Source organism: Anopheles funestus, chromosome 2RL (assembly GCF_943734845.2).
Source record: "Anopheles funestus chromosome 2RL, idAnoFuneDA-416_04, whole genome shotgun sequence".
NCBI classification, from domain to species: Eukaryota; Metazoa; Arthropoda; class Insecta; order Diptera; family Culicidae; genus Anopheles; species Anopheles funestus.
Window position 1 is genome coordinate 11369237 of NC_064598.1, and position 26065 is coordinate 11395301.

Genomic DNA, 26065 nt, shown 5'->3' on the forward strand with positions numbered 1-26065 from the left:
AATCTGCAATTCAATTAGAAGGCACGACGATTTGATCGTGGTTTCACCGGACCGGAGTTCCTTGCGTGATACTGTGACAGAAAACTTTCCACATTATGGTTCGTATAAAACTTTATAGAACCCATCAGACAGAGGCGACAACATGCTGAGTCGCAGCCGTACAAAAAGCGCACCAAAGAAAAAACCTTGAATATCGCAGGGATACTCATCTCAAACATCAGTGTCACCAATGGATATCGTTTTTATATTGGCCATAAAACGGTCTCTTGAATGATACGATCAAAATAGAGCTAATCAGTCAACAACCGATACTCATTCGATGTTTATTGGGCTATGTTCTAGCGAGAGAAAGTAGGTTAGATAGTCGTTTAAATACACTTTTCCAAATGTTATGTTTGCAATCGAAACGACACTTACGACTTTGTTTCTTAGCTGGAAGCAAAGGTGTTGATTTCATTTCTGTATCACTTTTTCACACTTCTAACATTGAAGATCTGTTATAGAACTCGTCAAACATTAACTTTTATACAGATATGTTGTACACCGGAATTTGCGTAATTTCTCTTGAAGGAATTCTTCACACAGTAACTTGCGTTCACCGCACAAACAGTGTTTGTTTACACCACATCTTGCACCATTGTAGTGAGTGAAGTAGACACGGAGAACACTTGAGGCGATGGACGATTAATGCAAGTTGTCAGTTCCTGTTCACTTCTGCACCGATCAATAGGATCACTAGGAAAGATCGTGCGAAACACCGTCACGAACACAAGGCTCTGTAGTCGAATCCCTCAAGGGAGAGTTGCTGTTTTGTATTATTTTTTTTTCCTTTCCTCACTTAATCGTACACACTAACAGGCTCACTCCTGATGCAACCGGATACGATGGTTGGACGGAACGTGTTAGGTTACAACCGATCACTGATCACCGATCGTCCGGTTGGGCGTAGTTAAATGAAGCGAAACAAACTTACTGTCTCCAGCTTGCTTCTCTACACACAAATGACAGGTGATCCCGCGTGAGGCACACAACAAACAAAAAAACCCTCCGTCCACGAATGCGCGGAAGGTACAAAACACAAAACCACTCACACCGTGCAGGAATGGGCACGATCAACAAAGACCCACGGTACGCCGTCTGATCGCGAGTCGAGTTCGAAGAAGACTGACGCAACCGTAACTTTAGTGAGCCGGCACAACCCGTACCCAATGGATAGAAGAAACCTGGCCTAGCGGCCGGTACGAAACAAAAACCACCGCAAAGAAAGTTGCCTCGATCGATGCCGGGGCCGCTTTACCACAACAACACAACATCCCCTTCCACGTGTGAACGATGGTGAGCTGGTGAAGCCGCTCACAGTGAACGTTTTTGATGTGAGATGAGTCGGGTGAGTTGCATCGATGAAAAGCCAAAAACCAAACATGAAATAAAAACGCTCACAAACGTCGCGATTTTGGCATTTTTTATTTTTTCTGATGTAAGAAGATGATCGCTCAGACGTATTGTTTTACCCGTCCAACATGGATGGTTTCAAGCACGAAAGCAGAAGCCCGCCTAATAAACTGCTGAGCTGCCTATCAAGACTCGCGTTTGATAGTTTAAAAATGCGGCTAAAAAAAAATAAAAAAAAAAACGAGTAAACTGGTGGATTTTGTGTTTTTTTATTGCTCTGGGCAAGGAAATTAAAATTCACCCGAAACAGATGCGTGCCGGTGGAACAACCGCCATACACCATGGGTAATGTTGTGGCGAGAGATCAATCGATTGAAGTTTGGTTTCTTTGGCTGAATAATTTCCGTTTTGTCTTATCCGGGCAGGTAGTATATTGACCTGCTTTAGTTTCTTAAAGTAAGCAAACCGATTACAGACAACCTTGCACGTATTACCCTGGTGGGTGTACAGGAAATTGTTTACGAAAATGTTTCCGAACTAATGATAATGCTGCCTTTTCGGGTGGTGGTAATTATGTCTATTCGCTGCGGAAGAGATGAGGCAATATCTTATACTCCGGGAAGCCAGTGAACGAACTTTGGCTGGGCAGCATGGATCGTTTGATAGCGATGATTGGTTGTGAGTAACCTTTGCTTACTTCCCCGGGGGCTTACTTTCCACCTGGTTCCGGTTCGTATCGGCGATCGTACTTGTTCAGGTCTGAAGAAGAACCAACCATCATGCAACCTGCACCTTCGGCTAGATAATGATATCAATTATTCAATCTCATCAACATACTTGCGATACGAGATTGTTACACCAACTCATCGACTGCCATGAAAAAACTGTCCCGCTCGTGCGGATGTGGTCGTGTGCGCTGACGGTTGATCCAGTTTCTTGTTTTGTCTCATTTTACTACGCAACCGCTTTCCTTTCTATTGCCTCGTCCGAGGTTTGCCCTTTCTTATACAGCGTTGTTTACATCGATCATCAAGCTGTCGGCAAATGGGAATAACTTCCCCCCCGGAGGGGGATCGCGTAATGTCCGTATCGTGTCCGCAATTCTCAATGTCTGCCATTCCATTCATGCACCCGGCTCGAACAGTGACTTGTCATTGCGCGAACAAAGTGTTTATGTCCGCATCAGTGTGATGGCTCGCGATCGACAGCACAGCACCGACAGTACCGTTCGTTTGGGAGGCGAAATGCACACCACGGCCGGTGTTACTGAATGGTTACAATTGAACAGTACTGCCGACTGCCGGTAACGGGAACCGTTGGCGCATCGAAAACCACGGAAGGCAAAGGCGTGCTGCTCGGTAGGAAACTTGGAGGGGGAAAATGAACGAAGGTTTACTGCAAGTGCGCATCCTATGGACCTTGACATATTTCGCTGCATTACTGTCCATATTACGCCACCATTCGGCTGCATGCGCCTAGCAGCCTAGCTTTGGTTTGGGCTACGCGTTTGCCGATGGTTTCCCTAATCGTGCAGGGTTGCCTCATTTTCACCTCACCTTCTAAAGGCTTACCACACCGTAACGTGCAGGCGGTCCACACCATCGGATCGCAATCACATAATAACTAGGCTTGAAAGGAGGAAAAACACAAACGAAAAAAAAAGGTAAAATGTACGATCGCTGACGGGTGGGTTTTTTTTTTTTTTTTTTTTTTTTTTTTTGAAAGAAGTGATTCATTTCGAGCGGAAAACCATAACTTTGTCCCGAGCGTGGCACCCAAAATTGCGCAAATTGGTTTGACAAATTTTCACAACACGCTTTGCTTAGAGCTAATGCATTATCAGGCCCACCACTAATGTGTGTGTGTGGTTTATTTTTTCGTTTTGAGTTACATAAAATTAACTCTTTCAAAATGCAAACCTTATGCCTCGGTGAGTTGGAAAAGCATGGGAAATCCAAAAAAAAAATAATGAAAACTAAAGCACCTCACTAATCAGGAACACTTTCTGCCTGACCGAACATCGGGTTCTGAACTCGGTCAGGTTCTGTGAAGGAGAAAAGTTAAAACAGTTCCCCCTTGATAGGAAACGCTAATTTAACAGTGAGAAAAACAAAATCCCGTACGCCGGTAGTTCGTTAGGCCGCTTCGCTTACCCAGAACGGTCATTGATTTTTGTGTGCAATTAGCGTGGATGGGGAAGGTAATGTTTGTGGAATAAAGCGACGCGAGAGTGTCAAACATACACGCTACGAATGGATGGTATGAGGATGGTACAGGAGTTTTCTTTTTTTTTCAATTAATGGCTTTACTTCTAGATTTAATGCTGGTTTCATTGCGTTTTTCCCTTTTTTTTTATTTGTACGAAAGATTGGGGGAAATATTTTCTATCAAAACTGTATCGCCCAATGTCGGATCTACTGCCCGGTACGGTGCGATACTGTTACATCTGATATCATCCTCCCGCTTGGAAATGAACCATACGCCCGTTCGTTTAGATAAGAACGTGCAGAAATAAAATCTTCTTTCCGTTTTTGTTTCTTTCTTCGCCGCATTGTGGTCGGCAATCAACGGTACCACGGAGTACGCCTCGCCGAATCTGATGTAAGCTCCGGAGGAACTTTTGGCAGAACGTAGAATGAAAGCAATTAACAATTTGGCCGAGCCACCTTTGCTGACTGTTTCCGCTACGGCCAGGCGACGAATGTTAACGTTGATGTTGATCAAATAATTTAGATAACTGTCGGTACGGCAGGACATTATCACGATCATTACACGAAAGTAATTTGGATTACAAATCACTGCACTGAGACATGGTTGCTGGTTTTTCGGAGCATTGCTAGTTTGTTGCGATTTTTTTTTTTTGCTGGTCTGTTCCATTTTTGAGGTAATAGAACAACTCATATAATCATAATGAACATATCAAGATCTCATTTGTCCATCGGATAAAGTTAACGAACGCATTAGAGTAGCACTTGGAGTAGGAAAGCGCAACAAAAAATAATGTTCGTATTCATATCTATCACTAGAATGCACAGAAGAAAACAGGTTGCAAATGAATAGCAAAAAAAAAAAAAAAAAACAAATAGAAAATTGCGCTAAATACATTTAAACTATGTTAAGCGATGTTCACACCGATTTTGGGAGGGAAATCATTTCCCGAAAACCCAATTGTCTAATGAGAGAGTTTCTTCTTTCTCCACCTAATTTCTTCTGGTAATTCAATGCAATTGATTGACCAGAATCGGTATATCACATGATTTGATTCCCGTTAGGCGATGAGTACGATCGCGCACAGAGATGCGCCCGCATTAAGATGCATTTTCTCTTCCCCGATCTGTTCTCTGTTTACTATGGCAACCATGATCGCGGGAATGGTGTGAACAAAACCACCTGAAACGAAGGTGCTGTTGTGATGCTTGTGCAAGCAGTATAGAGCCAGAGGAAATATGTGTTGGTGAGAGTAGAAGAGAAAAAACTACAAACTGTTTCGCTGTAGGGTTCCCTTCTGATGGGCAAAAGCAACACCTCCTCCGGGAGGGAAATAAAGAAACGTAAACAACGTTGCACCTCAACAAATAATATGAATAGTAAACTTTATGTACACGGTGAAAATCATCGAACGGGAGACGGCCGAAACGACCAACAGGAAGAAAATTGAGCCGGTGGGAGCGGAAGCAAAGTGACGGTGTGAGTCGGGTGCAACGATGTAATGCAGGTAGCCTTTAGGATAGCAAAATTGCGATTAGGTTACCGAAGAATGTGTAGAATTCGCGCCAAGCAGCTTCGTATCGCTAGTGCGTTATTATTTCATAGTTGGTACTGTATCTCGTTTTCCTTCCATTAGCCATAGAAATTGAGTATAACATTAGGACTCATATGGTTTCCCTACTTGAATTCCATATTAAAATTAACAGAAAATTTAATCAAATACATTAACAAAACAAATCTGTCAACTTTAGGTGTGATAATTAAAAAAAAAGGTTCGTCGCTTAAATTTGTTCATTGGAGTCTTTCGTTTTAAACGACACAGGTTAATTACGGGCAGCTTCACGCAGTGTCGGAGCTGCCTGATTTAGTAGTTAGCAGTTTGGAAATGTCTATCACATGTTATGCCCGTAAAAAAGTCAACAATCGTTTGTTCTCATAAAAGTGATCAGGTTGTGCGTCGTAAGCTTCAAACAAATCACAGTAAAAATGTAATTAATATGGGGTTCGATTCCATTCGTTTGTAGTACTTCGAATTAAGAAATTTATTCAATTGAATTAATCATAAAATTTATGGTTAAATTCTCTACACATTTCTAAACTATTAGTTTTACTAAACATTTTAAAAAAATTATTAAAAAATTCAATATAGCGTCAATAACAATGTGTAGAACAATTTCGATGTTTGTGTTAAAAACGAATTCATGTAAAACGCCTGAAGGTATACTATTTGCATTACATCGCACAGCGCAACACGAACGGACATGGAGGCGATGTTATTTTGTAGCAATTTATTTGAAGAGCTAAATTTATGTACATTTTCTCAGCAAAATTTAATGAAAAGCAGCAACCTGATGTAATAGAAAACTGAGTTGTAATTTTCGTGATTATATTCTGATTCAGTCGTTATTTACAATACAATTTTCGTTAATTTGCAAACGTTAAAAAAATGCTTATATAGGATGCGAATTCATGTAACCCTTAACTGTGCATGGGACATTTGGTTCTGGTTTGAGGTTTTGTGCTCTTATACTAAAATAATACATGTATGTGTTTTTTACTGAAAATACGACCTTTAAACAACAATCAAGTAAGATCCACAGCGGTCAGAGCTTTCCTTTGAATAATTCAATAACTTCATTAAATGTTAGCAGGCAAATGGTCTCGCCATCCTTGCCGAAATAAAAAAATAAATATAAAGTTAGCATTAATAGTGCTACTGATGAACATTAGAATAAACAGATGAATAAATTAGATATACAATCTTCAAATATTTCTCATTATTTAAATCAATTTCAAAATCCGGGCAAAGCTTCGCACAGACTCGTCTAAAAATCTTGTTTTTCATCGCCCAAAGCAACATTTTGACGGTACGGTGTTAATTACAGACTAATGCTACCATTCTTTCCTCGAGCGATGTGGCCAGGCACATCACGAGACAGGTGACATAATTTCTTTGAGCCAGTTTTCATCCCCACTGCGCTTTCTTAACTGTTCTGCTAATTTCAAACAGCTCAACTGACCAACTTTTTTTCTACTGGCCTGGTCAGTCGCATTCACTCGGTCCTGCCCGCACTGTGGCTGATGGACACGGAATGCCGATCAGATACCAATACCAGTAACCATAGTGAAGGTACAGAACATTCCTGTTTTTAACCGTTCAACCAATCCGGCTGCAGTTGGCCATCGTACACTTGCTGGTGCATCGAATTATTGGATCAGCTCGATGTTGGGTTGCTGCTGCAAAACCAATTGAAAATGTTATCTAATTTATGTTTGATTCATTGGACGATAATTTAGGACGATTGTTTATCGTTTTGATTAGCTCGAGATGAAATCGATGGTGTAGGGCAATCGTGAGTTTCTTCAGACAAAAGTGATACAACAGTTGTTGTCTTGAACTGTTGCTTAACCACAGCATTAAATTTACCCGACTGATCTGCATTGTTTCCCTTTCAAGAGAACCATTAAGGTTAAACTGTTGCGTTGGGATACGAGGAGTGCCCCAGAACGTTAAAGGTTGGGTTGCAACGGAATGTGTTGTATGGGTTGTTGTCGATGGAATACAAACAACCTGATGGATATTTTAATTGAGCCAATCCCTCGCATACTTTCAATCACCCAGCAATGTTCCTTATACATTGAAATACTTTCATAGCTCAATGAAATGGTTTAAGCAATCACAAACTTTAAGGATTAGAAATATATAGAAATATATTCTTATAGAAGTCGTCACCAAAACGGCAACCCTTTCTGGAATACTCAGGAACAAGCTTTGTACGATTCCCAACAAATGATCTAACCGTTAAAATATGCAGCTTCCAATCGAACCACCGATACATTCCATACACTGCCGTATTCTCTTCCAATTCGGATGTCCTCTTTTCTTGCCGGCATTGGTGTGTTTTTTTTCTGTCGGGTCAAACTCTGCGTTAACATATATTTTGTGTCAACACACAAGAAGACGCGCATCGAATACACGTTTGAAAACTTGTTTTCGAAAACGAACCTGCTTGATTCTTTTTTACAAAAACCGAACACTGCGTTTCAGGGAGCGAACACATCGTTGTGGCAAACCGCACCAAGATGGCATGATATCATGATTAAAATAATAAAAATAGTAATCATCATTACCATCATCGATTTCGTCATTATCGTCGACTGGTTGGAAAATAAATACCTTTCAACCCTTCAAAGCCCCGATGTGCTAGAGAAGAATGTGATGTTCGTTCTAAACTTAAGGTCGATGTTTCTTTCCGAAAAATAACCTTCATTAAAATTTAGTTTAAGCGTTTAACTATAATCTGAATCAATTCTGATGTGACATTTACAAGGGTTCGTCGCTTAAGTCTTTCGTTTTGAACGACAGATTCTAGCAGTTTTTGTTATTCGGAAGTATTGAAGATAACAAACTAACTTAAACTTATTTATTCTTCCGACTTTAAAACATTCCATCGATAATAAAACTAAAGCTAAATATTTCAACATGAATAATACACAATCAAAAATCGTCTCTCGTATACCATATAAAGTCAAATGAGAGCTTCAAACACAAACAACCAAACCATTTCTTTGCCAAAAAAAAGAAACATTCGATTCCTGCTGTCGATGTTTGATTGTGCTAATAAAAATCGCATCTCGGCAAGATGCATCTAATACTAGACGGCTGATTAATAAGGTGCTTCCATCGTAAAACTTTCCGCCAATAAAAGCGGATGGAAAGTCGAGCCTCTCCATATAACCACGCCATTGATCATTTTAGATGGGTTGGTCATTCAGCTTCCAACAAAGTGGGAAGGAAAGTTTATTAAAAGCATGCGTCTGCATGTACCTTTGCCTCGGTTGTGGTGCAGTAGTTAAATGCAATTTTGTGAAGTAAAAAAAAAAAACAAAAGCAAAACACTTCCCAGTAGCGGTAGCTAGACGTGTTGGCAATGCTCTTGAACGCTTTTCGACGGTCAAGGTTCTTCCTGCTGGTGGTTTTATGGTTCAATTAACTTTCAAAAAAATATATGTTTACCACTGCTTGCGGTACTGCCGGGTTGCTCTCGTGGCTGGTGTGGTTGGTGGGAGTGGAACCGAGATGGTCGCTATAGCTTCATCGCATGATACCCGAGTGCGCTAACAGGCCCACGGTATGGGCCATGCAGTGTGGAGTCCGGAATTGCGTTCAGATATTCACCGAGCGGAGTCAGCAATGGGGTGGAAAAATCTCAACATTCACTTGGGCACTGATCCGCGTCGGTGTCCGCCCGTTGACCGGCGCCGGTCCAACAAACCCGTGAGAATGGATTGTACCCCGGGGGTCACGATTAGAATTGAATCGAATATCTAAAGCATGGGAGCTTCTTGGACGGGAAGTTTTTTTTTCTTTTGAACGAGCATCATGCAAAGAACGGTTGGCAGAAAAAACAGGAACACCATTTTCATTGCCACCGTATACCAGCCAGGTGAAAATGATAGATTGCCAGAATTAAGCAGCAAGGTATGAAAATGTCCGTGATTGGACATTTTTGTGCCTTTCGTGCCAATTTTGTTCTTTTTTTTTAATCATTCGGAAACAACTAAAGCTTTAACAGGTGGTTATAATTAAGCGAAGGGGGTCGCCTGTAATGGAGTGTCTATTAAAGAGAATTCTAAATGTTATATTTGTTCCTAAAGTTAGATAATTATTGAAAGTCTAAAGTGATTTTTCACAAAGCAAATTTTTAAAATATCCCGTACACTTTTATTAAAAGATTAAAAAAATTTAAAAAAGATTAAAAGAAAAAAAAAATCAGTTTTCTTAACTTCATGATTAAATTTCATACCACATGAAGCAAAGTTACGATCGAATGGGGAGCAAAATGATAAAATCTTGTTTCTTCCTCAACATTCCCAGCCATTCGTCTGTTCGTCATGATGAGAATATGTTTCAATTAATACACTTACACGGCTTATCAACAACCGCGTACAGGACGAGCAAACGCACCGATCAAACAGCCGTGGGTTCCGTCAAAAGCAGAAGAAGCAGAAAAAACGATGCGGCCAACATCGGTACCAGAGTACGGATGTACTCTTTCCACTCATTGCAATAGATAGAAACTTCAATCCACCAAGCAGCCTCACCCAGACGTGAGCATTGTGGTTAAATGTATGTTGTTTTTATGTGATAAAGTCTAAAGCTTCCCTAGACTGCATACACCCTTTTCTCTCGGTTCGTGGCTGGTTCTTCTTCGTAACCAGAGCGATCCAGAAATTGTGCTGGCAGGGGTAATATTTTTTTCATGAGCTTTTTTTCGCGTTTTATTCAAGCCACCGGTACCGTAACCAACCGAGAGTAATGTTATGATTGAGTACCATTTGGATTTATTATGTATTCGATTATCGAACAAGCGTGCCAATGATGTGCGGTGGGAAAGGTTGTTTTGCACCAGACCTGCGGGAGATTGTTGACAAATCGGACAGGTGATTGTGTGCAACCGTGAAAATGTTTTTCACATGTTTATGCAACAGAAAGTCTGAAATTAGAATGGAATAAAAATACTGAACTATTTGAAGCTTTGAGGGGAAAAGCATTATATTTCTTACTAGCTTTTGAAAGATTTTATAAAACTTTACCGTGTTAGATCAGATGGTTCAGTTGATAGAAAGAAGCTGTTTTTCCAACGCGTTAATTAGTATGCTTGCGAACTATGCTAATTATAGATGAGCAACTTGATAAAACAACCCTTAATTTACAGATGGCGAAGTGAGAAAACTCATTCCCTCGAAAGCAATCTACACAACCTGAGAGCAACCTGCAACGATAACAATTTGCACAAGAAGCACCAATCACTGATGACCGGCAGCAAAACGTTTTCAATCCATCGATTTCATTGCAAAACAACTAACAACTACTGCAGAATAGCCAAAAGTAGTAAACAAATAGCAAAAAAACAGCTTTACAAACTTTACCGCATCGTCCAAAAAGTTGCCGCTCGGATCGATCGGTACCGTTCGAGAAGGAACGCGCGCCTCAACATAGCTTCACGTTTGCAAACAAAACCCCCAACAACCGGTAGTAGTAGAAAGCTGTGAGCAGTGCGAACTGTAAGCGGTTCCTAATTTTGGGCTATTAATTGCTTTACGAATCAGCACCGCCGGTGGCCATCGAATGCCCGACCGATGAAAACCGATGCAGCGGAAGCTTTTTTCGGATTGGGAAGTTTTCCAAAAAAAAAAACCAGACGTCGAAACTAGTCGCTGTTACCAGCCTTGATTTAACTCTTCGGAAGTTCGAATCGATCGTTGTGAAAAGGTAGGTTATGCAGACAGGAAGCATAGATCGGGCACCGTAATTAAAGCTCCATTCGCTTTGCCTAACTAATGTACCGAACTGTCTGTCGTCCACCGCAGTCTTCACTGCAGAGTGCAGGTCTATTTTAAAATTTCCATCCCCAGTTTTACAGTGCACACAACAACAACACGTGCGCTGAGATTTTGTTTTGCCCCAGCACGTACCGGAATGCTTTTGATGAAGCGAACAATTAACAGACGTGCCCGGGTGTGTAGTATCGTGGTTTAAATTGGGAAGTAAATAAAAATGGAAACACCATAAGAAAAACTTCATTTCAGGTGCATTGATTTGAAATCAACCAACGGCGAAAGGGAAAGTGGATCAGAATAGCTATTGAACGATTTTTTAATTCGTTTCTTCAGGTAAACCCTTTCTTTTGTATTTTTTCTTCCACATTAGACACCAATAAACCGTTAGAAATAGTATTATTTCAAACATAATGTACAATATTTATTCATCGTACAAGTAATTTTAAAACTTGATCCGTACAAGTTAACATATGAAGTTGAATAATTTCCAAATTCCATTGGCCAGTAGTATGCAATCACATCACTGACCATGGTAATGCTGCTGGGCACTAAACGAAATCGACCTTATCTACTCCAGCATACAACTTAATAATGCATGATTCTCGCCATACGTCGAACGACACACTCATGCCACGTTCAACATCCAAACGTAGTCGAACTCTTTTGCCGTCTGTTTCGCCACGTCATGGTGAGCGTATGTTTTGCGCAAAATATACAACAACAACAAAAAAACATTCTTTTTTACCACACCATCCAGCCGAGAGAAAACCCGTCGCGATTGCAGAAAAAGTAAGCCAAGCGGGCCACCACTGGTGGCTAGCCTGCCACCAGAGGGACACCACTTCGGTCGGTTTGTTGCTAAACCGGTATGTCGTCGCGTTCCTCACACGACCACGACAACGTTCTCTTTCCCAACCACGCCGTCAGGGAAAAGCGGGGAGACACACACAGCCACAGACGATGCGAGCGCACAAGAGCGTGGCACACGCGCTAGTCTCACGGGATGTCGAGATCATGGAATGTCGTTTGGTATGTTTTCCGTTTTGACGGCCGCTCGCCCTCCGGGTCCCGACCATTCACCAACAGCACCATCGAAATATTCAGTCCTTCATTCTCAAAACTGATCTCAAAAACGAAACAGACGATCATCTCGACTCATCTCTAACTGCGAACTGCATGCCCGAGTAGTGTGGTGGTACAAATGTCGCACGAACGAGCACTGCTTAGACACGCTGAAATGTTTTTCCTACGGCAAATGTTCGCTCAAGAGGGTGCGCCAAAAAGGTGCGACACCTCACCATAACACTCTGCTTGGGCCTGGAAGCTACAGGCTGTGGGAAGCCTTCAAAATGTGCAAGTGTAAGGCTTGTCGGTGGCTTAACCAGCGCGAAGATGAACAGGTTCCACATTCCACGGTTTTGATCGGCTACTTTATCTCTTTTTCTCTCTCTCTCTCTTCCTTTTCTCTCATATTTTCTATCTTTCTACCCTTAGTCGGAACTATTTTAATGTTGATAGTGCGGCAAGTGGAAAAGAGTATTTTTAAAAGGATTCATTAGAAATGAGACTAATTTCTTTTCTTTCGGAATAAATACTTTAGACGTACTTTACATTCTTCAGGAAGTTTCGTATTATGGGTGTTAGGAGCAGGATATCCGACGAAAGAGTTAGGAGGGTACGAGGATAAATTTACACGATATAGCTGGATTGATTGCAATCTCCTACTGTCCAATTCCAGAATTCGAATTCTAGACAAAAACCAAAGACAGGTACAGAAATCAGTTTTTATTTTATTTATTTCCTAAAGGTAGAATAAATCGAAGCTTTTTTTATTTTAAGCTTCTTTAGATTAAACTATGTCCAAATGATCCGCGAGTCTCAGGAAACTATTATTTAAATGAAACTAATCAAGAATTGCAAAAGATTTCTAAATCGTGTGTCTTGGCATTTGAAGAATTTTCGTACATCAGGCGTCGAGGTGCTTTTCCAGATTTACCCTCATCTTGACTCGTATCAAATACCTTAATCAATAATAAATTTTTCTAACGTACATCCAACATCTGTACCTACCAAAATCCATGCTTCCTTTATTTGCTTTCGTACCAATGGAATTCACAGAAAAAGAAAGCGTTTTCCCTTCCATTGCCGATTTCCGGAAGAAAGAGAAAGGTGTAACCCTGCTGCCGCATGTAGCGGGAAAATTCGTCAGCGACAAACTGTGACAACGGAGCGGATCGAACGAATGCGCCATTATGACGCGACCGGTAAGGTCTGCCGGTAAACATAACCGATACCGAAACCAACCAGCTTTCCAATTTCTTCGTACGAATGTATTCTTGCCGTACGGTTTTGCGCCCAACCTCCGTTAGTAGGGCACCGACCGTCCGAAACATGGCGCGTACCAATACGCATCGATCGGAGGTCGATCATCGATCGACCACCACCTGTTCAAACGATTTGTTGACGATTTCACCGCCACATTTGTCTTGAAAGCGACTGTGCACGGGAAGAAAAAGGTATCCGTGAGGTAAGGAAGGTACTACTTGTGTCTGTGTGGTCGAAGTATAGGAAAGCGAGATTGAGCGTTTTCAAGAAAAGAAAAGCGTCTTCCATCACCGTACTTTGCGAGGTGTCGTGCGTTCACACAGAGCGATGAAAGGCAAACGTTTACCTTCACAATTAATCACAGCACACATTCCACTGCGGTGTCACTCGGTTACGGGTTGATTCATTCACAACTTTCAGCATGGTGCCGGGTCGAACCGCATCAGGAAACCGAGCCGGCTTTTTGTTATTCCACACTGCTCGAACCATCAGTTGTTCGGAGTACAAGCGAGGAAAGTATTCAACACGGTGAAAACGGTGTTAAGTGACACAAACACTCGGCCATCAATTCTGACCATGACCAAAATGTGCCAGCACAATCGGAATGTCGTGCGCTATTGCTTCGTGTTACCATCGTGGAAAGGAAAAACAATGTCACCGGGACAACCGGGCATCTATATGCGACCGTTATTGGTAGGGTAACAGTTTCAAAAAAGCTTTCAACTATGATAAGTCCCACGTCCAAGGGGTTGGCCATGTAAACCAACACCGAGCGCGTTGCTTCAGGCTCGCTGGATGATGAAGGTAAGTGAAGATAAACTCGATGTGCATTATTGGATACACGAACAAAAAAACAGCACACTTTCTCCCTTCAAAGAGTAGCTCTCTGCAATCAAGAGATCGTTTTCCAATAAACAAACTGAAATTAGTACCTCGCATAAACACTTCTAGGAAGAAAAATTCTCAAAAACACTTGCTATTTCCGAAAGTGATCTCATCATTGAGTTGATACAAAAGAACAACAACATCTTACACATCTTCTTACATTTCTTGCATCAATTTCTTCTCACTTGTGGTCGAGCTGGAGTCCACAGAGTCTTCGCCGTGAGACAACTATCAACAGGGGATCTCCGTGTCAGTGCACTTACCCGCAGCAATCGACAAACAAATTACATTCGAAAACCATCATCTTGTCCGATGGGCGAAATGAGAATTGTGGAAAGTGAAATGCATTATCATATACTTACCCACCTGTCGCGCCATTACCTACAATCGCCATCTTCCGTGCGATGTCTGATAAGCAAACAATCTGCACCGTACGGCTGGGTGCGTACGTAACGATGTCTTTCGGAATTCAAATTGCGCTCACGACCATGTACTGTGGCTGGGAGGTGATCGTAATGCGTTTACGAACGCACTTATGTATATCTATTATCGGTGGTGCAAGGGCTTCCGGATCAAATTGACGGTTTTGTTGGAGAAACCTCAGTAGCGTGATGCGGACAACTCTTCGGATGCAATTGAATCATTTGTACGACCGGCTTCCACAGGTGATCGCTGTGCATGGAACCGAGGCAATGCAATTTGTTAAGGATTTTTTGAAAGTGAACCGAATTGAAGAATTGCATGGGAACATGTTTGTCAAAGTGTAACGAAATTCTTACGGTGAGAACCGTTTTTCGGTTCGTTGCATTCGTTAAGTGTTGTGTTTCCTTCTGTAAAGAACATTAAAGAGAGAGAGGGAGATAGACACCTTCACATTCGTTATGTTCGAATATTTTGTATTTCTTCTTGACATTAAAATGATTGGATAACAATTCATATGTAGGTTTACTTGCTTCTAAGGTTTTAGTTCGTAAAAGATTTGGCAAACTGCCGCTTACGATCTACCAAAAAAAAAAAAAAAGATATCGCCCTCTAGTCGCCCACCCCGATCTGCTAGTGATGCTACTGATGCTTATGGTACAAGGGTCTCTGGTTTCATCTTTCACCTGTTGCTTTCTATTCGTACAATCATTTGCTTCTCCTACCAAGACTATGAATGGTGAAGTTGGGTCACAAACGGAACGCTGTCGAAAGCTCCTGAAGAACCTGAATCATAGATAACTTCGTGTTTTTTTTTCTTTGTATCTCAAATGGTTGTGTTTCTACTGTGGAAGAAGATGCGAAATAACAAAGAATGTGTCGTGTTGGCGCTTAAAATGGCGGAGTGTTGTTTTTTTTTTGTCCTCAAGTTTTTTTTTTTGTACCATACACTCCCAAATTGGCCTGGTGGAGAAATTTTATGCTGTCCTCTCTACTGCCGACAGTTTCTTCCATCCTACGGTGTCTCGTTTTATCGGCAAATACACTTGTTTTGTCTATTCCATGTGGTTGAGCTGTGCCTGGATTGGTTTGTTTCTTACTCGCTCACTTTACGGTTTGCCCATTTCTCTTTCCTTGACCGACGCTACTGACGCTTTTTTCAGTTTTCTCGCCGTTCGATGGCTTCTTCACGATTGATTGATGATCAAATTTTGACTCCCGACGTTTATCGTGCCCCACAAAGCACGTCTCCGTTCCTTTCTTCTGCATTGTTTTTCTCCCCCAATTTCCTCATCACACTATTGCGTTTTTTTTTTGTTATCTGCTCCACTCGGTCCCGTGGCACTTTTCTTCCGTTTTCGCTTTCGAACGCATTTTGGCTAATGGGTAGCAAGCCACCCACTTCGACCACTTTCCTTTTGACCGGCGGGCGTTCCCCCTGTTACGAATGCGTTTGACGTTTTTGCTTTCTTGTTTTCAATGTGCCTACCTTTAGTGCGAATCTCATGCGAAAGCGTTTTTTGTTTCTTATCGGAAGGTGTCGAAACACACGATCATTAAAATGAGTTGAACCGCATCCATCGTATCGATCGTATGACGCCCTCGCGCGCGCGCGCACACACTGGTGAGCATTTTGCTCTTACGCACCGACGTCACACTGTTTTCCGGTGGAGTGATAAAAGCACTTCCAAGACACTTTCAAACCTGCATGCTGTACAGAAATTTCGTTTAAAAGCTCACCGTCAGCAGTAAAAAGAAACTCTCACACACAACAACAACAAGAGCATAAAAAAACTTCATTTCCCAGGGTAATTTAGAAGGTCAAACGAAATGCAGAAGAAAGCTCGGTCTGATATGCTCGGTACCATACGGGAAACATCCTCAATTAGCAAACACTAAAATTTCACTTTTATTCGTTTCGTTAGTGTAAACCATCACTGCGTTAAATGGGGGAATTCTCTTGCAGGGCTTGATTATAATTAAATTATCTAATTACCTAATAAGGCACATTCATTTCTTCTTGTAATTGCATATATCTGCTGCTTGTCCGTTCTTTGCAATACTACCGGTACCCGGTCGACAACCTTTTTGTGACGGGGCACTATCGCCATTCGCTTCACTCTTCGGCATGTGTGCATTTTATGTATTTTCGTTGTTCTGCTTTATGGTTCGTACAGCTAAAGTTCAAGACATGTTAACATAAAATCAGTATTTTTAAAAAAAAAAGTAAGCTGTCGAAACGACGTCCTCTTACCATCCCAAAATGTTATAGTTTATAGTTTCTAAACGGTAGCGTATACTAATGCTACCCACAGTGTCTGCGAACCATTACTAACCTCATTGATGCTGTCACCATGATAACAATGGATATAAAAAATGTTTTGGTAATAGAGAACCGGCTCGAATGTGTCCCGTTGCTGGGATACTGTGACTGTTCCATTGCGTTTCGTGCAACTGTTCGCTGCTTACACTACTACCATCTAATGCCATTTATGTGATGCTAGAGTTCCCATCGGTCTGATGCCTATTTTACAACATACTATCGTTAAAAACCACATACTACGAGCATTTTCCTTTTCGTTGTGTTGCGATTCCCCATGCGATCAAATCTAATGCTGTGAACCCCTCGCGGAGAAAGCTTTTTTTTTTGCTTGTTCCGCGTCCCGGTTTTATGTACGGTGACTTCAATGAGACACACACGACAAACCCGACCTTACGCTCATCTTCTCGGTTTACCGAACGTACCCGACGAACCGGCTACTTCCGAGCGGCGTCTTAACGTCGAATCGTCTGTCAGCTCCAGTCCGGCCACCATCTGTGCGATCTCGCGCTCCTTCTTCATGTCGGGCGGATTAAACTGTAGACTAGCGAGCGAACCATGGCTCCGGCTGCGATGCTCCTGCCGAATCGAGTAGCTGAAAGCGCGCTCGTTCAGGTGTCCCTTGCGCCGATAAATACCCGTACCGCCCGGTGATTCGGCGCCCGAGTTGCCCGACATATCATCCAACCCGGCTGCAGCCGACTGTGCCAACTTCCGGTTGCTCATCGACAGTGGACGACTGTCCGCCAGGGAACCGGGCCCACCACCAACACTACCGTTCGGCTGGGGCGGATAGGCAAACATCGGCGGTACGACCGGTACACCGATCGGGATGCTACCATTGCTGCCGTTAAGCGTTTTGCCCTTGTCCTTCTTCTTTTTGCTGGTGCGCGGATGCTGCAGGGTCGCGTACTGAGGTGCCATCATCATTGCCGGCAGGGTCATGCCGGCGTGCGGATGCATACCGGGATGTGGGAGACCCATCGCTGGGTGCATCTGGGCGTGGGGATGGAGCATGGGATGGGGAGGTAGACCAGCGGCCATGGCCGCCGCCGCTGCCGCCGCCGCACTGCCATTCATGCTGCGGTGACCTATGGTGTGGAACTGGCGGCCCGGTACCGGCGGCGGACCGGAACCGGGATGACCCGCCATCGGGTGATGGGGATTGTGATGATGGTGGTGGTACATCATCATGCCGTGATGTGCGGCTGCTGCGGCGGCCATTGCTGCGGCAGAGTTGGCTGAGGCTGGACCGGCAGCCGGCCGACCTAGTGGATTCATGTGCATGGGACGTGGTCTTATAAGCGTACCGGATAAACTTTGACTGCCTACCTGCTGCTGGGCCTGTTGCTGGGCTGTGCTCTTGGCCGCTTTCTTGTCCTTCTTGGACTTTTTCGGTTCCTCTTTCGGCGGCGGTGGTACTGGAACCGGTGCACTGATCTGGCGAACCCGTGCCGGGCGTCCGAGCGTTGAGCCGCCACCGACGCCACCACCTCCAGTGCTGCCACCGAGACCACCAGGGCCGGAATAGATATCGTAGTGACCATCGTTACCAAAGCCGATGCCATCGATCTGATCGGTGGAACCGTTCCACACTTTGTGATTTTCGTCGCCATTGTACAGTGAGCTTTCACCGTCATCCACTACCTCTAGGTCCGCACTGCTGGCATAAACTGGTCGAAAAACGAGAAGAATATAGCAAAATAGTAGTATTAGTGATAGTGATTGGAAATGGTCGATGTAAAGCTATGATATATTATAATTATAGGCATACAAATGGAGACTGAGACGTTTATAAAATGTTTAGTAAATTTGTCAAAACATCTGGTGCTAAAAATACTATTGACCTGGTATATCCAGCATATTGAAAATGTGCCTCTTTTAGGAAGATAAGGAAAAGAAAGCACACGAATAAAATAATTCATTATAAACTTACCAAAATAAGGCGTTGGTGATCGCTCACACGAAACTTCCACTAATTTGCCAAAAAAAAACTTAACAGCTCACCGACAGCCGGTACGAAATAAAAAGGGAAATTCAACCGGAATTAACCCGTTCAATCGGATTGCATCCTATACGGCCAATTTCACTGGTTGTGTGAGCTTATGCGCGAAATAGCAAAACTAGCAAAAAAAAAAGCTTTTTGTATGGTGTTAAGTACCCGCACACGTAACTTGACGGAGCAGTGGGATGCGAAACCAAAAATCGTTCAGATTCACAAAGAAAAGAAAGCTTACGATCGAAATTTGTGAGATCTTGATGTGGCAACTCATATGCCCCGGAGGCTATGTCGGCAATATCAGACGAAACTTTCATCCGTTTTAGCTCGAATAGGACCGATGTCGTGCGATGTGTCATTATTTTGGGCGTAAACGAGGTTATTACGAATGGCATTGCCAAAAAGTAGACATCGCAATCTGCTCTAACTGCTCTAACTGCTCTGCTGTGTGTATAATATGTCAAAAATCAATAATTTAAAAAAAATCAAATTCCTGCGTATTTCCCATGATCCTCACTAACTCACTAAATGGTACCATGACACACTGTAGTCAAATCAATAACAATCGATTGTACATTGGCTGAACAATTTTGGATGCACTCATTCCCGCATCGCATGCTTAACACACTCCCATTGTTATTCGGAAGCACTCCGTGCAAACAATCAGCAATCATTACGGCAATCGGGCACACTGAGAACCAACCCCTTCGCGGTTCAAAAGCACTCGACTACAATTGAGTGATGTTCCGCTACTCCCCAGTTCCCCTTTGCTGCATGTTTGCTGCATTCTTCGCGAGTTGTAACGGTTGTCATCAAACCATTTTCCCATGCATTTTTTTTCTTGTCCCTAAAGTGCATGAACTTGAATTTACCAACTTCAGCAAAGGGAAGCAAACAGCAGTAGTGATGTGATGAAGTTGCTGCAACAGTACCCAACATTCACTAGTTTACGGTCACACATACTCGCATACACCGGGCTACCCGAAGGGGGGAGGCCTATCCTATAAATCTAGATCACAAAACTCAAGACTCATCGTGTTTCCGTCTGCATTCCACCTGTTACCTTGCCTATTTTACCATTTGCCCTACCTTTGTTGACCGTGCAACGTCAGCAAAAGTTCTCTGTATAAGCGCTTGGTAAGCCCGGTTACTTCCTGCCACTTGTACCATTCGCCACGAGCAGCCGTTTGTTGTGCTGCTCTAGCGTGACCTAAGCGCTCCAAATAGCCTCAATTCTCGTCCCCGAGGGTTGTGCTATTGTCGTCAAAAAAAAAAAAACGATGCCGTCTCGTTCGGTTTCTTTCGCTCCAACCAACGCTCCATCGCAACAAGGTCAGCAATGTTCCCACTCACGAGAAAATGATATCTCTGGGTACCTCCCATTTCCAGTGGCGTTTCCAAAGACGCTATCAACCGGGACTGGGAGGAGAGTTTCTCCATCCATCCGCCCTGCATTTACTCCTGTTACGAAATTAGTCACATCGTATTACATTTTTTTAAGGTTCTTATTTTCAATTTACTTCGTGTATTAATTTGAAGGTTTGCTAGCGTTATTGCAATTAACTAGAGAGGAGCAGCATATTTTGTTTCGCTTAATAATTAAACGCTAATTACTTATCTTTACATATTGAACGATTTCAATCGATCGCGGAAGTAATTTTATGTCACTTCATGGTACATCTTATCATATAAAAATAATACCCAAATAATCCATTAAATAATTGCTAATCAATACAACTGTTTTAAATAGTTATATTTATACAGTTGGTGCGATAAATTCGCACCCCTTTTCAAACAAAACACATAACGCACATCGCCAATTGATTAGCTCGCATCGTTTTATGCATTTTGATTTCACGCCAATTCAATATCACGAGACACAGCGCTTTACAATTAATATGTAAAGCACAATTCATTCCATTATCCAATCGACACCTTGGGCGGCTTGTGTAACATAAAGTTGCATCATATGCGCACAAATTGGGCTTGTTAAGTGAACAGCAAACCGTTCCACGACATTACCGATACAAATGCTTGCAAAGTGCAATGAAACATTTTAAATTAACCATTTGAAAGTGGAGAGATACAAAGCGTTTGGCGCTATTTTGAGTTGTGATCAAGTTTATGGTTTGGAGAAACTTTCCAGTTCCATCAGTTTAGAATTAGCTTAAAGCTTGTCTATTTTTTATGGTCTACAATAAGTATATAAATTTTACTTTATTTTATATTAATAATTTCAAGTAATTATAAATCAAGAATTTTAATAAACAGGTCACCACACTTTCAGGCTGCAATGCAATGCACCTGTTGCACTTCGGTCAGTTCATGCTCGCTTGTCTACATGTGACAACTGTTTGGAATGGGGGCCAACAACCATGAACACGTGGTTCGATCGTTCGACACTCTCGATGCAAAAGCGTTACCATGCGTCGATGGTAGCAATTTATCGGTGTTCGTATATTTACATGTATGCTGCCTGCTGCAGTTGCCCCCGAACACACTTCCCCAGCTTCAACCACCTATCGAACTCCTTCCACTCTTTTCGTACGGACGCTTCGGTTTCGCTTCCTGTTGTAATGTTGCAATCGTTTCACCCGTTGTTCGGCCACTTGGAAAGCTTATAAATGTCTGATTTTTGTTTTATTGCACCCGTTCCGTACAGTGGACGAATCCCTTGAAATTCGTACCGTATTTAGCATCTGGGAGTGGATAAGCGGACGCCATGGGTGGAAAACATAAGAAGCTTCATCAGCACACTGTGCAGCGATGGGTGAAGGACCGCATTTTGGGCCGGCACGGGGTTTGTGGTAGGAAATTATGAAATTTGCCAGACAGCCCAAACAAAGCCCTCAAAGAACATTGGTGCGGGGTTTCACGGTCGTGTATTTGATTGGCGATCGGGTACGTATGTTCGACGCAAAAGCCGTCCGATGTTACTTACGAAACACGACATTAGTCACCTTGCTGAGACAAACCCAGCAGGGTAGTAAAATCGTGTCTACATAAAGAAACTTTTGCTATTTCGGCCAGTGATGAGCCGATACTGATGCGCAAGGGTCAAGGCTAAACTTCACGTTCGCGTTTTAATGACTGCGTTCGTTTACCTATGTTAAACCAGCCGAAGTGCTACTAGACTGGCAAAGAGCGCCACATACCTTGACGAACGCTGATTGCATAAATGCGGGCCAACCTTCTAATGCTGCGGTTAATCGCAAAATGCTAACCTTTTCGAAGTAACCTTTCCAACAAGACTACATACAAACGATGACTGCAAGAAAAGAATTACTATGGCTTACCGCACAATGTTTCGATGCTGATCATCATTGGCTCTCATCCCAGTTGGTTGTGCCCGTGTCATCCAATTCGCATCAATTTGTAAACCCAGTACAATTTGTCGATCACGAACCACTGTTGGTGCGATGGGAAGCTAAATGCTACAAAACCTACCATCGGAAAACTGTTCGTTTCTCATGATATTTTCGGCGATCACTGCCACTCTCATCAGGGAAACGAAAAAAAACTTCACCAAACTTCCCGACTGTCCAGTGACAGCTCGACCAAACCAATGTCGGACGGCGCCATAACCGGTTTCGGAACCAACACCAACAAACCGGCCCGCTCTCAGTTGCGTGTGCGTCGAGTCCACCGCTGTCCACCGCAACGTTGACGGACACTTGTTGATCAACGAGAACAAGGTCCTCCACATCACAGGAAAAAAAAAAGAAGTCAACCATTTGCAACCGTATCTTCGGGTTCGTATCTTAACCAGCATGCAATCTTTTTTTGGGCAAAAGATTTGGTAGGATTTGTTTCTTTTTCGCACTTTAAATTCCTCTTCCAATGACGCTGGAAGGTCATGTGGTAGAGAGAAGATAGAAGAGGAAAAAACTCGCCACAAACACGAACCACTCGTATCATTTTGCAACAACTGGTCATTTGAAGGGTGTTTTTTTTGTGACGATGCATTTTAATTCGCTCCATAATTTCTGGTGTGGTGCAGCACCGTCGATGTTTTGGCTGACAACGCGAACGTGTCGGAATTCGGTTACCGTATGTTCAGCTGTACATGGGGCTGGAACCCATTTTGGGCGGAATTTTCGTCCCACACACAACTTTCATAGTTAGCCTAATTTCGTTAGCACCTAGTTACCTAAGAGTGTTTTGCACCCGCTACAGTACGATCACCTTCTCAGTGCAGGTGACGTATTGAGACACTCAACTACCCGCGGCCACTCATTGCATGGTGCCCAGTGCCCACACACCCCTCTGAAAAACGTTGTTGATACTTACGATTTTTTACCGTGTACGCATCGCCGACGCCATTAATTGGTTGCCTGCTGACACCGACACTGTTGAGCGTGGTCGTGCTACCGGCACGTGATCGCCAACCCTCGCCCGTACCATTCGATTTGCCACCGATCGTGCCGTACACACTGTTCGAGCTGCCACTTCCGGAGCCACCTTCCAACTGCCGGGCGTACGAATTATCAGCGTACGCGTGAAAGCAACAGCGAACAAGCGCATTCGCAGCCGCTTCCCGCTTGCAGATGAAGGTGTGACACTCGAGCACCTTGATACCGGTGGTGCGCCGCAAGATGGCCGCAAAGATAGGCGGATGCTGTGCGCGTGGCGTACGGGCAAAAGGGGAGTCTAGGGGAAGAAATTTCGGTTCCGGATTGTTATTGCCCCGCTCCGGTATCAGCACCTGCCGTACAGCGGCACAGTAGTGTAGCGATTCGATCGGGAAGAAGCGCGTCACTTGCTTCCGGTTTTCGTCCACATTCTCGAGCAGAATACCATTCGACCAGACGCTTAGCCACGAATCGATACCCTTCGCCCCGATCGCACCCTCCGAAGGGTAGAGGCTTCGCAACGGTTCCTGTATACCCTGCAAACCGTCCTTGCTTTGCCGCGGCACGGCACTGCCCAGGTACAGCACCCGGCAACGGCAAATCGGTGTCGATTCTCCCATCGTGTTTGTATCCTTCATAAGACGCGCCGTGCTTGTCCTTTGCGGACACGTACGTGTGTGTAAGTTTTCGCCTTCGAACCAGAAAGATCACTTTCCGTGTCTAAAAGCTCCTGCACGCTTCTTCGAACTTCCTGGCCAAACTCTTTATCTTGATGGCTTGTGTTGAGCGGGACACTGTTGCAGTTCCAACGATCCTTACACGCTTCACTTTACTGCACTTGAACACGATTAAAACACTTCACCAATCGGTTAAGGGGCAACATTTTTATCTCACTTTCAAACCTTTTCACAACCAGATTGTTTGCGCTAGAAAAAGGAATAGATATGAGTTAAATCTACACAAATCAAATGCTACATCACTGATTTTATTCATTTTAAAAATAAAATACAATAAAACATATTTCTAACGAACGATGCTATAAACCAAACATTGCCTTTGCTAAATCTTATGATCGTAAAACATTGCTCAGCCACATTATGACCGAGCCTTTGCAAGCAAGCGCTGAAATCTCTAGACCTTTTCTTCTACGTCTTCCACTGCCACAACCACACTCAAGCAACCTGTAGATCTCTTCACACACACACACACACACACACGCTCTCTCACAAAAACCACACAAATAAACACACCCATGCACATTTATCACCAACACTGCATTCCAGTTACTTATAGTTTCGCCTCCAGTTATATCTGGCCGCTTGCTTTCGTCGCTGCTGCAAGCATTGAAATCTTTAGATTTCGAGACAGTTCCATAAGCGTACGGTGAGGGAATCTACATATGGGCGCACTACTTTTACGATCGGCATACCACGTCAGCAGGATTATTGCACAGAACAAAGTTGACAATTTTAGCTGCCTTTCGCTAAAACGCCTTGGCGATACACTGGAACAGAAAACTTCACCGCTTTGTGTGTGATCGTGCACAACGCTGTTGTTAGTAGGTCTAGTGTTAATTTTGTTCACTTATTTAATATTTATTCCTATAAAAAAACACTCACTTCCAAAGAGCACGGAAAAAGATTAACTGTTTTGCTCTCTTTCACTCAAGTCGCCTTGGCTCTACACCCTGTGAAACTTGAAGAGAATGCCTTCCACTTGCTCTAAGGGATTTCTCCCAAGAGCCACTGGTATCTTGATATTCACTCTGCAGCGCACGCACCACGCGCGGACCGTGTGTTGCCACGGCAAAGGCTCACAGAAAAATGACGTGGCTGTGATCTTTTTGCCTGCCGGATCAGTGGCCGGTTCGCGATCGCCTCTCCGTCGGTTCCGTCTCAATAGTGGGTGAAACGAAAAATTACTGTGTACGGAAATGAGAATATTGATCATGTGTTTTCATAGTGCTTTTATTTCCAAATTTCACTTGTCTTTAATTTGCAACAGTTTTTGATAAAAAACAACTTGTTTCATTGGAGAACTTTATTGGGAATAATACTGAATAATGTCTGCATCATTATCTATTCAATTATTATTTTACAACAAAAAAGAATGTTTAAATCAATTTAAGGGTCTTTTGTAGAGTTTTCAATAATATCAGCTACAGTTTACATATTACGCAAAATAAATAGGTTAAATTGTATGAACCTATTATTAAAGACAAAAATAAAACGTACCATATTCATTACAAAAGAAAACAAAAAACAGCTTTTGCTAGCAGGTCTGAAGTAAGTATGCTGCTCGTGTTGAAGTCTTTTATTGCCCATAGTTGCAATGTTAAGCAACGTGAACGAAAGGCACATTTAGACAAGGATAGCAACAGTTGCCGCAGCTTGCCGAAGTTTACCGAAGAGGAAATTCGTTTTCGAATGTGACGTGAAATGTTTTCGAAGATGCAACAAACGTTTGAAGTTATCACATTCCTACACCTTTGTGTATGCTTTATTGCAATTCGAAGGTTACCCCGTCACTACATGCTTAGCAATTGTCGCGTTTCGACACTACTCGATACTACTCGATAATAGTAGCTCAAATTTCCAAAATAATTTTGCGACCCTGGCGCGACTTCAAGTTTGTTTAACTTTTCTCGTGGAAGGTTTGTTTACGTTTTTAATCGAGCCGGTAGCGAGAAAATAATCTTTAAATAAATTAAATTTATTTAATTAATTAAATATAAATTTTGCCTAATTACTCAAAAAAAGCAAAGCCATTAAGAATTTTTTAAATTTATAAAATTTTCATAATTTTGTTATTATTTTTTTT

General features: G+C 42.8%; 3 protein-coding genes across 3 annotated transcripts in view; 1 reads left to right on the forward strand and 2 right to left on the reverse strand.

Annotated features, from left to right (window-relative positions):
* The window catches only part of LOC125765904 (uncharacterized), a 36193-nt gene extending 34814 nt beyond the window's left edge, over positions 1 to 1379 (reverse strand). The window contains exon 1 of the mRNA XM_049431427.1: positions 418 to 1379. The gene's annotated coding sequence lies outside the window, so the exon portion shown is untranslated. The remainder of the gene's footprint in view (positions 1 to 417) is intronic.
* Positions 1 to 26065, forward strand: part of LOC125765893 (protein purity of essence) — a 267808-nt gene that overhangs the window by 52025 nt on the left and 189718 nt on the right. The window lies entirely within an intron of this gene.
* Positions 15030 to 25290, reverse strand: LOC125765918 (AT-rich interactive domain-containing protein 1B). Its single transcript, XM_049431452.1, has 3 exons — positions 24865 to 25290; positions 23184 to 24171; positions 15030 to 18567 (listed from the first exon to the last, which is right to left on the reverse strand). The coding sequence occupies exons 2-3, from the start codon at positions 23881 to 23883 to the stop codon at positions 17294 to 17296; spliced, it is 1974 nt and encodes a 657-aa protein (XP_049287409.1). The 5' UTR covers positions 23884 to 24171; positions 24865 to 25290; the 3' UTR covers positions 15030 to 17293.

Coding starts and splice junctions, on each gene's coding strand:
- LOC125765918 (XM_049431452.1), bottom strand. CDS start 23,883: ATGAAGGATACAAACACGATGGGAGAATCGACACCGATTTGCCGTTGC. Junction 18,568..23,183: donor TGCGTACACGGTAAAAAATC/GTAAGTATCAAC, acceptor TTTTTCGACCAG/TTTATGCCAGCAGTGCGGAC.